We start from the raw sequence: 13,426 nt of genomic DNA, 5'->3' as shown, positions 1-13,426 counted from the left end.
ACTTTGGGAGGCCAAGGTGGGTGGATCACGTGAGGCCAGGAGTTCAAGACCAGCCTGACCAACATGGTGAAACCCCCATCTCTACTAAAAATACAAAATGAGCCAGGCATGGTGGCACATGCCTGTAATCCCAGCTACTTGGGAGCCTGAGGCAGGAGAATCGCTTGAGCCTGGGAGGCAGAGGTTGCAGTGAGCCGAGATTACGCTATTGCACTCCAGCCTGGGCGACAAGAGTGAAACTCCATCTCAAAAAAAAAAAAAAAAAAAGAGAATGTCATATAAATGGAGTCATATAGGATATGGCCTTTTGCATCTGACATTTTTCACTTAGCGTATGTGTTTGAGATTCATCCGTGTTTTTGCATGTCTCAGTAATTTATTCCATGTCTCAGTAGTTTCTTTTTATAGCTGAATAGTTTTCCACTGTATGGATGTACCACAGTTTATCTCTTCAGCAGTTGATGGACACTTGAGCTGCTTCCAGTTTTTGCTTATTATGAATAAAGCTGCCGTAAACATTTGCATACAGGTCTTTTAATAGAAATGTGTTTTTATTATTCTTGGGTAAATATATAGCAGTGGAGCTGCTGAATTGCTGGGTTGTATGGTAAATTTATTCTTAACTGTATAAGAGACTGTAAAACTATTTTCCAAAGTGACGGTACCATTTTGCATCTCCACCAGCAATATATGATGAGTGCTAATTTTAATACAGTATTATTTGCAACCTAAGTGAATTTCCCCATTAACTCCTCCCTACCAGTCCCCAGGGAGCTCACCATACTGATAGTAATAGTGATACTTCATGCTCTTGGCTTACTGCAACCTCTGCCTCCCGGGTGCAAGCCATCCTCCCACCTCAGCCTCCCGAGTAGCTGGGACTACAGGCCTGTGCCACCATGCCCAGCTAATTTTTGTATTTTTTGTAGAGACAGGGTTTCACCATGTTGTCCAGGGTAGTCTTGACCTCCTGAGCTCAAATGATCCATCGTTTTGGCCTCCCAAAGTGCTGGGATTACAGACATGAGCCACTGCACTTGGCCCTATTCTGACTTTTAATAACATAGACTTAATTTGGCCAGTTTTGAACTTAATAAAGATGAAATGATACAGATTGTACTCATTTTATGTCTAGCTTCCTCTTCTCCTTTTTTTTTTTTTTTTTTTGAGATGGAGTCTCGCTCTGTCGCCCAGGCTGTAGTGCAGTGGCGTGATCTTGGTTCACTGCAAGCTCCGCCTCCCGGGTTCACGCCATTCTCCTGCCTCAGCCTCCCAAGTAGCTGGGACTACAGGTGCCCGCCACCATGCCCAGCTAATTTTTTTGTATTTTTAGTAGAGATGGGGTTTCACCGTGTTAGCCAGGATGGTCTCAATTTCCTGACCTCGTGATCCACCCGCCTCTGCCTCCGAAAGTGCTGGGATTACAGGCGTGAGCCACCGCGCCTGGCCTTTTTTTTTTTTTTTTAAGAGACAGGGTCTCGCTCTGTTGCCCAGGCTGGAGTGCAGTGGTGCGATCATAGCTCACTGCAGCCTTGACCTCCTGGCCTCAAGGATCCTCTCACCTTGATCTCGCAGGTAGCTAGGACTACAGGCGTGCATCACTGTGCCTAGCTAATTTGTGTCTGGCTTCTTTAGCTAGGCGTTGTTGGGAAGAGGTCACCTATGTTGTTCACACAGCAGTAGGCCATTTATTTTTGTGCTTTATAATATCTGTTTATACAAACCTCTGTTGATGGATATTCGAGGTGTTTCCAGTTTGGAACTAGTAAAAATAAATCCTGCTATGAACTTCATAATAACACCAAATTGGAACCAATGCAAACATCCATCAATAAGAGAATGGATAATCAAACTGTAAGTATATTCGTATGAGGAAATACTAATCAGTAATAAAAAAAGACCAAACTACTGATATATGCAACATCATGGATAAATCTCAAAAACACTGTGTTAATTGAAAAAAGCCAAACACTAAAGAATATATAAAATATGAAGTCCAAGAGCAGAAAAAGCTAATCTGTAGTGATAAAAATCAGAAAGTAAAGGCCAGGTGCAGTGGCTCACGCCTGTAATCCCAGCACTTTGAGAGGCTGAGGCAGGCGGATCATTTGAGAGGCCGAGGTGGGTAGATCATTCGAGACCAGCCTGACCAACATAGTGAAACCCTGTCTCTACTAAAAATACAAAAAAATTAGCTGGACAAGGTGGCGCATGCCCGTATTCACAGCTACTCAGGAGGCTGAGGCAGGAGAATCGCTTGAACCACGAGGTGGAGGTTGCAGTGAGCCAAGATCGTGCCACTGCACTCCAGCCTGGGCGACAGAGTGAGACTCCGTCTCAAAAAAAAAAAAAAAAAAAAAAATCAGTTAGTAACTTCCAGTGATGAGGGAAATGGATTAGAAAGGAGCATAAGCCAAGGAAACTTTCTGGGGTGATGATAAAAATGTTCTATCTCTTTATTTGGGTGTGGAAGTAACATGGGTGTGTACAAGTGTCAAAATCCATTGAGCTGAACACTTAATATGTCTGCATTCAATTGTATATCAATTATAACTCAACAAAAATTACATGTAAGGGCTGGGTGTCATAGCTCACTCCTGTAATCCCAGCACTTTGGGAGGCCGAGGTCGGTGAATCACTTGAACCCAGGAGTTTGAGACCAGCCTGGGCAACATGGCAAGACCACATCTCTACAAAAAAATATGAAAATTAGCCAGGTGTGGTGGTGCGTGCCTGTAGTCCCAGCTACTTGGAGGCCTGAGGTAGGAAGATGGCTTGAGCCAGGGAGATTGAGGCTGCAGTGAGTCGAGATCACGCCACTGCACCCCAGCCTGTCTCTGAAAAAAAAAAAAAATAATAAGTATAGAAAAATGCTGCTTGGTCCTAAAAATGCTCCTATGAACTATACCTGATTTTTGGAACACATATAGTTGAGTATATCAGTTAGGAGTAGAATTGCTGGGTCAGAAGGTGCATGGGAATCCTGGCTGTTAAGCTGTATGACATTAGGCAAGTACCCAGAATCTGCAGTTTCTTTATCCGTACCAAGGAGCTAATATCGCCTTGATGGATGCAAACCCATGAAGATTACTTTCGTTAATTAACAAAAGTATGTAGAGCTGACAGACATTTTCTCTAAAGCCATAGATTTTTAGAAAATTTGTTGCTCAAATGATCAGTAAGAATGGAATATACCACTCTTACCTGGAGGATCAGTTACTTTGATGCAGAAGAGCAGCCTCAATTTCTAACGCAGGTGCAGAGCTTCAGATGAGAGGTTTCCAGACACAACATTCCACATTTATCTTGGCATCATGGTTTCCAAGGAAACAGGATCTTGTTAGCTGGGGCCTGATAATAATCCCTTTACACATTGCCTGGTGTGTTTGGGGGCTATCAAAACACTGCTTCTTTAAAATTTCATCTACATTTCTTTCCCCCAAATCCTGGAATAACTCACTGTCTTCCTGTGTTTTATGACATGCTCCATGATTCCTTTGGTGTGCAGTTTCCCTTGCAGCAGCAAGTTAATAAACTTAACTTTGTCTGACTACAGGTGGTTTTTATCAGATGGGCTTTATCTTGGAGATTACTGATGATGTATACAAAATGTGTTCATACTGCCTGGCACCTAAGAGGCATTTAAGCAATGATAAAATTATTATTTTTATTATTCATGTGTTAATTCAATAAATATTTGTTTGACATCCAGTATTTGCAAGGCACAGATTTACTGCTATGAGAGATGCTCCCTGCAACCTCCGCCTCCCAGGCTTAAGCTACACTCCTGCCTCAGCCTCCCGAGTAGCTGGGACTACAGGCTCAGGCCACTATGCCCAGCTAATTTTGGTATTTTTGGTAGAGATAGGGTTTCGCCATTTTGCCCAGGCTGGTCTCGAACTCCTGAGCTCAAGCAATGATCAGCCTGCCTCAGTCCCCCAAAGTGCTGGGATTCCAGTCATGAGCCACGGCGCCCAGCCTGAAAACCACTTTTATTTTACATGGAGAAAGAAAATAATATTTTTAATTCCTAAAAGAAAAATGCCTTTACTGAACTTCACTTTAAATAGTGTCAAACGTAAATGAAAAAAATCATCAGTACCATCATTATATAGGTACAAAAGTGCAATTTACATGACTTGCTATAAGATTTGACATAAAACTACAGATTCTAAGAAACGGTAAGGTTTTATAATAATAACCAAAACAGGCTGGGTGCGGTGGCTCACACCTGTAATCCCAACACTTTGGGAAGGCGAGGTGGGCGGATCACCTGAGGTCAGGAGTTCGAGACCAGCCTGGCCAACATGGTGAAACCCCATCTCTACTAAAAACACAAAAAGTACCCGGGCGTGGTGGCCAGCGCCTGTAATTACAGCTACTCGGGAGGCTGAGGTAGGAGAATCGCTTGAACTCAGGAGGCGGAGGTTGCATTGAGCCAAGATTGTGCCACTGCACTCCAGCCTGGGCAACAGAGCAAGATTCCATCTCAAAAATAAAATAAAATAACCAAAACAAGAGTCCCCAAATGTCATCCGCCTCTTTCTAGAGACAGGAAAAAAATGCTCTCATAAATTCTCCAACGAAAAATAGAGATAGTCACCCTTAAAAACACCTAAGGCTGGTGGGTGGATTGCATGAGCCCAGGAGTTTGAGACCAGCCTGGACAACATGGCCAAACCTCATCACTACAAAAAATATAAAAATTAGCTGGGCATGGTGGCGCACGCCTAGTAATCCTAGCTACTCGGAGGCTGAGGTGGTAGGACCTCTTGAGCCCAGGAGAAGGAGGCTGCAGGGAGCAGAGATCGTGCCACTGCACTCCAACCTGCGTGATAGAGCGGGACCCTGTCTCAAAAAAATAAAGAAAAAATCCTAAGGCCATATACAGGCTCATTCACTTTGGGTCTCCTTTCACTCAGGCAAGCAGCTTTCTGCCTTTGCATTTTCCAAAGACTACAAAGCAGGCTGGGGTGGGGTGGGGTGGGGTGGGGTGTAGAACACGGGAAACGCAGCCAGTTCCCCTTCACTTCTCACTATCTTGATCTCCTCCCAAACCAAAATCCTATGCCTTTCCTTTTAACATAGGCTTACAAAAATGCAGTCTTCTGTGGGAACATTGAGGTCATGCATTCCAAATTACTTAAGGGAATGATTTTTAAATTTTAGGAATCTAGTTCTCCAAGAAATCCCGGTTCGGGATATAGATGAACGAGCCATTTGGGAAAGATTTAGATGAGAATGAATTTTAGAGAAGTAGCAAGGTGAGGAGAGAGTCAGCTTAGCGTTTGGGTTTTGCAGTCAAACCAGCAAGGCGAACTAACCTCGCTGGTCTTAATTTTCTCATCGGTAAGAGGGAAAATAATAATGCTTACTTTGATGAGTTACTTTACTTCAACATTTAAAAAACCGACTCTCCGTTATCTGTTCTAATGATAAAAATATAGATAGAGCATCGTCCCCTGCTGTGAAAAATCTTATGAACAAGTGAATTGCGGTGAGGATTCACACATAGTATGTGCTCAATAAATATTATTTTATTGTTTAGATTAGAAGAGGGGTGGAGGGAGAAATCAAAGTGGTTTGGAAACCCCAAACACTACCAAAGCCCTGGGGATGGAAGTAGAGAGGAATTTCGGGTTACGATTTGGTTCCGGGTCTGAGTTTCAACGTTGAATTCTCCCATATTTGGGCCTGAATTCTCAGAATAGGATGTAAGGGCTGAGATCATCTGGTACAGTTTTATGCAAATCGAAAATTCTTGCCTCTTGTCACTGTGCCCTGGCGAGAAACAACACCTCCACCCAAGCTCATCCAATCTCAGCCCCAACTAGGTGACGTCATCTCCCCGCCCTGCATCCCCAAGCCTCGGGGAGTCCTGTCTCTAAGATACAGTCCCAGCTCCAGTCCCAGCGGCGCCTGCGCACTTTGGACCGGGGCGGGGAGGGCGCGTGCGCGCCGCCTGAGGGCGGGGCTAGTGCGCACGCAGCCTCAGCTCCTTCCCCGCCCTTGCTCTTCCCGGTTTCTCCGTCAGCCTGCGGGTCCCGGCTGGCGGCTGCTTCCGGTAGGAGAGCGGTGTAGGGCGAGCAGGTCTCAGCTCCTCGTCATGTCATACGGTCCCTTAGACATGTACCGGAACCCGGGGCCCTCGGGGCCCCAGCTCCGGGACTTCAGCAGCATCATCCAGACGTGCAGCGGCAACATCCAGCGGATCAGCCAAGCCAGTGAGCCGGGGTACCGAGCTGGGGGGCGGGAGCTGTCCCGGGGACAGGCCTGGGTGAGGCTGCCGGGACGCAGGGCCAGGCTGGGGCTACGGCCGAGGCCACACCTGGGGCTGTCTCGGGCTGTCCACCCTGGGGGCGGTGGGCTGCCGTCCCCCAATCTGTCAGGCCCGGGTTGCCCGAGGGTCCCCGGCCCCAGCTGAAGCTTGAGCTGCTTCTCTGGAGTTCTGCCCCCGCCACGGTGCTGGGACCAGAACGGCCGACTTGACAGCCCGAGGGTGGGAAGGGGAGTGTGTGTCACCTCGAGAGCTGTGAGTGCGTTGACCTGGCGCAGTGGTCAGCCGAGTTTCTCCTGTCACCCACCTTCCTCCCCACCCACCTCGCTTTCCTCTTAGGCCAGTTTGGACTGATTGAGGCTTTACGTTTACATTCTGCTCAGCCCCTGGCTCCTCGAAAATCAGCAACTTTCAATTAAGGGAAGTGGAGAGTGCATGTGTTTGGGTGACTTCATACACAGTTCTTCCTGTAATAAATTCGGAAATCAGACACAATGACTGGTATCTGAGAGGTGGGATGACTTCTGTTTTAATAAAGAGAATTCACCAACAGCATTTCAATTTATATTATTTTGTCTTTTGTAACAAATAATTGGGGTGTATTTTTGGATTTCAGGCAGATAAGGCTTTTGTTTTCCTTCCCTACTTAGCTGCTCTTGAACAAATCTGGTACACAGGGAAGCTAAGAGACTTAGCCACGACCACATAGCGAGTAAGGCATGGTAGAGTTGTTGGTGGAATTCAGAATGCTATTGCTTGTCTTAAAACTCCCTCCTCCCCATTAGGGTCTGAGTGAAACTGTAGCTGAATGAGTCAAATACAGAGTGTTTCTTGTGTTTGAAAATCGTCTTGGAGCCTTATAAACAGGAGCTTTACTTGGAAAGAATGGTGGTCATCGTCCTGGTTGTTTATTATTGTTTTGTGAGCTTGGCGTACTCTGTTAATAGGTAGAACTAGTTAGTCCTGAATTACAATTCTATTCTATATTTTAAAGAGTATCACTTTGCTTTCGTTTTTAAATTTTTTTAAATTTTTCTTTTTTATAGAGATGAAGTCTTGCTATGTTGGCCAGGCTCGTCTCAAACCCCTGGGCACAAGCACTTCTCCCACTTTAGCCTCCCAAAGTGCTGGGATTACAGGCGTGAGCCACTGTGCCCAGCCTAATTTTTTTGATTTAAAAAAATTAAATATTTTTAATTTATTTTTTTGAGACAGAGTCTATCTCTGTCACCCAGGCAGAATGCAGTGATCTGAGTGAAGTGGTACAATCCTAGCTCAGTATAACCTTGAATTCCTGATCAGCCTGCTGAGTAGCGAGGACTACAAGGATGCATCTACCGTGACAGGCTAATTTTTAAATTTTTTGTAGCGATGGGGTCTCACTATGTTGCCCAGGCTCACTTTGCTTTTAAATCTAAATATATATTGTAGAATTTGAGAAGTAGAAAGTTTCTGATCAAAAGGGATTGAGACTCTGGAAGTGAAAGGAAGAATATGTGGCCTGTTAAAATCCAGAAGTAAAAAATTAATATGACCACTGGTTAGAAAGTATAGTACTTTTTGTTCCAGTTTCCTTTTATGAAGGAGCTGTAATACAGGTTAGATCAGAAAATTCTAGTTCAAGGCTGACATTTTCTTGTTGAAGCTAAATCTAATTTTAATATCTATTTGCGAAATATTCATTCAACATGTATCCATCTATCCATCTTCATGTGTATTATATATATATATACATATATATATATAACCAGAATACTCCCAAAAGTAGATCCGACATACAGTTTTAAATTTAAATTTAAGGGCGGGCGCGGTGGCTCACGCTTGTAATCCCAGCACTTTGGGAGGCCGAGGCGGGTGGATCACAAGGTCAGAAGATCGAGACCACGGTGAAACCCCGTCTCTACTAAAAAAAAATACAAAAAATTAGCCAGGCGTGGTGGCGGGCGCCTGTAGTCCCAGCTACTCGGAGAGGCTGAGGCAGGAGAATGGCGTGAACCCGGGAGGCGGAGCTTACAGTGAGCCGAGATCGTGCCACTGCACTCCAGCCTGGGTGACAGAGCGAGACTCCGTCTCAAAAAAAAAAAAAAATTTAAATTTAAATTTTTATTTTGAGACAGGGTCTCACTCTGTCACACAGGCTGGTGTGCAGTGGCATGATCTCAGCTCACTGCAGCCTCAACCTCCCTGGCTCAAGCAGTCCTCCTGCCTCAGCCCTACAAGTAGCTGGGACTACAGGTGTGCACCACCACGCCCAGCTAATTTTTATATTTTTTGTAGAGATGGAGTTTCACCATGTTGTCCAGTCTGGTCTCAAACTCCGGTACTCAAGTGATCCACCCACCTTGGCCTCCCAATAGGCCAGGATTACAGGCATGAATCACCATGCCTGGCCTTCAACATATATTTATTTGAGTATGTAGTAAGTATAAGAACTGGCATGGATCTTTCAACAGGGAACCTGCGGAGTACATAACCAAAATATAAAGTTGAAAGGGATTGGTACTATAGAAGACATATAAATAACATGCAGGTATTCTGGGGAGAGAGAGATTGTTTTTAATTGAGAAGGCATTATGGCATTTGAGTTATGTCTGGAAAGAGGATGGAAAGATTTGGACCTTTGAAGGTAAAGAAGAGAAGAGCATTCCAGGAGGGAATAAAATGAACAGGCATCATAGTGGGGAAGCATCGGGTATATCTAGAAGAGTAATTTAATTTGGCTAGAGTGGTGGATTCCAGAAAGTAGTGGGAAAAAAGGATTGAAAGGTAAATTGTGGCCCAAATATGAAGGATGTTAAATGCTAAGCTAAGGGGCTTGGATTTAGTTATTTAGGAAAGTGTGAATTGAATTCAAAGGGACAGACTGGAATCAGAGATACCAGTTAGGGCTGTGAAAATGAAAAGAAAGGAAAGGATAGGAGAGGTTTCCTTGGTGATAGAATTGGTAAGATTTAGCTATTGATTGGGCATTGGGCCCCAGGGAATCGTTTAAGTCAACTGTTAGTAATATTAATAGCTAACATTTGAGTACATACTGTGTTCCAGGCAGTATGAAAAGTGCTTTACATGCATTATTTTATAACAACTCTGAAGCACCAGTATCATTTCCATGTTATGTATTAGGAAACAAACTAAGAAAGGTTAAATAATTGCCCTGCTAACAAATGACAATATGTGAATTTGAAACTAGGTCTCTTATGACCAGCAATTTGTCTTTTTATTACTTTTTATTAATATTACAGTTCTGGGCTGTGCTCAGTGGCTCACACCTGTAATCCCAGCACTTTAGGAGGCCAAGGAGGGAGGATTACTTGAGGCCAGGAGTTTGAGACTAGCCTGGACAACATAGCAAGACCCCATCTCTACAAAAAAAATTTAAAAAGTAGCCAGACATGGTAGCATGTGCCTGTAGTCCTAGCTACTCAGGAGGCTGAGGCTGGAGAATCTCTTGAGCCCAGGAGTTGGAGGCTGCAGTGAGCTGTGATTATGCCACTGTACTCCAGCCTGGGTGACAGAGCAATACTTTGTCTCTAAATAAATTAATTAAATTAAAAATAAATCAGTAACAGTGCTATAGCAGTTAACACTTCAGGTTTACAAGTATGCAAATAAATTGTTTTTTCACTCTACAGAGGACACTCTGGGGGAAATACCTGAAGCCGTGGTACTTTCTCTTCTTGTGGTGTGTTCATCTCCTCTGCCAGATTGTTAACCCCTTTGAGTCAAGGGACATGACTTATTCATCTTTATATTTCCAGTACTTATCTCAGTCCCAAGCATATGAAAGACTCATTGATCCACTATGCAACAAATATTCCTGGAGCACCTGCTCTGTGCTGGGGTAAAGCAGTGAACAAGAGATAAAATCCCTCCCCTGACTGTGTGTGTATGTGTGTTTGTGTGTGTGGGAGGAGTATGTATACATACATACGTACGTACACATATAAATAATGTCAAGTAATAATAAATGCTATGAAGAAGAAGCAGGGTAAGTGGATAGAGAGTCAGGGAAGAGGGAGGGTGGGTGCATTATTTTAGTTGATCAAGGAAGGCATCTCTGAGGAGGTGACATTTGAGTGAGTAGACATGTGAATGAAATGAGTGAGAGAGCTGTGTGAGGAGCTGGGAAAGGCATTCTAGGTAGAGGGCAAGAGCAAAGACTTTGGTGTGTTCAAAGAAGAGCAAGGAGGCTAGTTTGGCTGGAGTACAGTTAGAAAAGGGAGGCAGAATAGGAAAAGAGGCCAGAGAGGTAACCAGGGATCACATTATATAGGATCTTGATGCATAATAAATTTTATCAAGTTGATTTGAATGAATGAGGCATTTCTACCATTTTGGGACTCTTCCTGCCTCTTTCCCCTTGTACTGTGTAGTACATACCGTATCCTATGACCCTAGGCAGTGTGAGTTGAAATTCTTCCCGGCCGGGCACGGTGGCTCACACCTGTAATCCCAGCACTTTGGGAGGCCGAGGCAGGCGGATCACAAGGTCAGGAGTTTGAGACCAGCCTGGCCAATGTGGTGAAACCCTGTCTCTACTAAAAATACAAAAAAATTAGCCAGGCATAATGGCGCACGCCTGTAATCCCAGCTACTTTGAGGCAGGAGAATTGCTTGAACCCGGGAGGCAGAGGTTGCAGTGAGCTGAGATCGCGCCACTGCACTCAGGCCTGGATGACAGAGCGAGACTCAATCTCAAAAAAAAAAAAAAAAGAAAGAAAGAAATTCTTCCCTTGGAATTGTTTGGTGAGAAATGGGAAATCTGAAATTGATGGGATGACATTGCATCTACTCAGTTATCAAGCTAGTGCCTATCCCCAAACCTCTCCAAGAGGCCAGCACACCCAAATATACCCTTAGAATGTGAGCTCACAGACATATATATTACCCACACACCCATACAGCCCTGCAGGGACTTGTACCCATTAAAAATTCGAGAGAAGAGTTATTCTTTTTTTTAAACTGTACAGCCACAGATGTGGGGTTGGAATTGCTGAGCACATCAGCCTGAGATAAGGCAGCTCACTGCGTGGGTTGTTACAGGTACAGCTAAGGTTGACTGCCTGGTACAAGTGGTGATTATCAGTATGTGTTGGGTACAGAGGAAAAATATTTGACTTACTGTGGAACAAAGTGTCTGGGCAAGTATTGCTGAGGCAGATATAGCTGAAAACCTATTAGCCTCAAAGTTAACTCTGAAGGGATTAAAGAACGGCATTTCTGGCTGGGCGAGGTGTCTCACGCCTGTAATCCCAGCCCTTTGGGAGGCCGAGGCGGTCGGATCACCTGAGGTCAGGCATTCGAGACCAGCCTGGCCAACATGGCGATACCCCGCCTCTACTAAAAATCAAAAAGTTAGCCGGGCGTGATGGCAGGTGACTAGCTGCTCAGGAGGCTGAGGTAGGAGAATCGCCTGAACCGGGGAGGTGCAGGTTGCAGTGAACCAAGACCAAGATCACTCCACTGCACTCCAGCCTGGGCAACAGAGCGAGATTCCGTCTCAGGAAAAAAAAATGGAACAGCATTTCTGTTCTTTATGTTGCTAATTGATGTGATCTTGTTTACTAACAAAAGAAGAGTGGAGGTGTCACTCTGTCACCCAGGCTGGAATGCAGTGGTGCAATCGTAGTCCACTGTAACCTCAAACTCTTGGGCTTTAGTGATCATCCTAATTGCGTCTCCCAAGTAGCTGGGACTACAGGCATATGCCACTGCGCCTGGCAAGTTGTAAAAGTTTTTTAGAGACGAGGGTCTTGCTTTGTTGTCCAGGCTGGTCTTGAATTCCTGACCTCAAACCATCCTCCCACCTCCGTCTCCCAAAGCAAGAAGAGTTGAACTTTTAAAATTGATTATTATGAAATCTTTGGGGTTCCACTTTCAAAGTTATTTTCATATTTGCCCGTTATTTTTTATGTTTCTTTGCCATCCTCTTAAGTCTTCATCAGCTCAACATCTGTATTTCAACAGCATATTCATAGTGTCACTGATTATGGTCTCGCCCCATTCTACTGATAATGCTATCAGCACTATGTCTAAAGTCCTGTTTTTATTATACTGCTCACTTCCTTAAGAGCCTGAAGTGGCTCAGTGGCTCTCTGTTGTCTACTGAATCAGATGGTTTTTTTTTTTTTTTTGAGCCGAGTCTCACTCTGTTGCCCAGGCTGGAGTGCCATGGTGCAATCTCGGCTCACTGTAACCTCCACCTCCTGGGTTCAAGCAGTTCTCCTGCCTCAGCCTCCCGAGTAGCCGGGATTACAGGCACCTGCCACCACACCCAGCTAATTTTTGTATTTTTATAGAGACAGGGTTTCACCATGTTGGCCAGGCTAGTCTCGAACTCCTGACCTCAGGTGATCCACCTGCCTCGGCCTCCCAAAGAGCTGGGATTACAGGCATGAGCCACCGCGCCTGGCCTGAATCAGATTTTAATATTTCACCTTGCTTTCACTCCCTGCCTTTTTTTTTTTTTTTTTTTTTTGAGACAGAGTCTTGCTCTGTTTCCCAGGCTGGAGTGCAGTGGGGCGATCAGGCTCACTGCAACTTCCGCCTCCCGGATTCAAGCGATTCTCCTGCCTCAGCCTCCCCAGTAGCTGGGATTATAGGCGTGCACCACATGCCCGACTAATTTTTGTATTTTTAGTAGAGACAGGGTTTCACCATGTTGGCCAGGCTGGTCTTAAACTCCTGACCTCAGGTGATCTGCCTGCCTTGGCCTCCCAGAGTGCTGGGATTACAGGCGCCCAGCCTTCCTTTGCTTTTGAAAGATAAAGTGAAGTCAGAAAGATCATGGACTCTCCGGGGTCAGCAGATCTGTGACTGAATCCCTCCTCTTCCATGTATTAACCTCAAGCAGGTTATTTTCCCTTTCCGTGTGTAACCCCATTTATAAAATGAGTGAAATTATTAAAAGGGGATGTTTGAGGCTGGGCACAGTGACTCACACCTGTAATCGCAGCACTTTGGGAGGCTGAGGCAAGTGGATCTCTTGAGCTCAGAAATTCGAGACCAGCGTGGGCAACTTGGCGAAACCCCGGCTCTACCAAAAATACAAAAATTAGCCGGGTGTGGTGGCACACACCTGTAGTCCCAGCTACTTGGGAGGCTGAGGTGGGCAGATCGCTTGAGCCTGGGAAGCAGAGGTAGCAGTGA

The 13,426-nt window shown here is 44.9% G+C and overlaps 1 protein-coding gene and 1 long non-coding RNA gene across 3 annotated transcripts in view; one reads left to right on the top strand and one right to left on the bottom strand.

The window, feature by feature from the left end:
• Positions 1–13,426, bottom strand: part of LOC134735618 (uncharacterized) — a 290,658-nt gene that overhangs the window by 6,391 nt on the left and 270,841 nt on the right. The gene's annotated exons all lie outside the window — the stretch shown is intronic.
• The window catches only part of STX12 (syntaxin 12), a 56,493-nt gene continuing 48,964 nt past the window's right edge, over positions 5,898–13,426 (top strand). Inside the window, exon 1 of one of the 2 annotated variants that reach the window (XM_055261378.2) lies at positions 5,898–6,224. In XM_055261378.2, the coding sequence (XP_055117353.1) occupies positions 6,107–6,224 (118 nt within the window). In that variant the 5' untranslated portion in view covers positions 5,898–6,106. The remainder of the gene's footprint in view (positions 6,225–13,426) is intronic. The other variant, XM_063631528.1, reaches the window with a different exon arrangement.

The sequence above is a fragment of the Symphalangus syndactylus genome, chromosome 22 (genome assembly GCF_028878055.3).
Source record: "Symphalangus syndactylus isolate Jambi chromosome 22, NHGRI_mSymSyn1-v2.1_pri, whole genome shotgun sequence".
NCBI lineage: Eukaryota > Metazoa > Chordata > Mammalia > Primates > Hylobatidae > Symphalangus > Symphalangus syndactylus.
The sequence above is the reverse complement of the archived record's forward strand: the minus strand, read 5'-3'. Positions and strand labels throughout refer to the sequence as shown.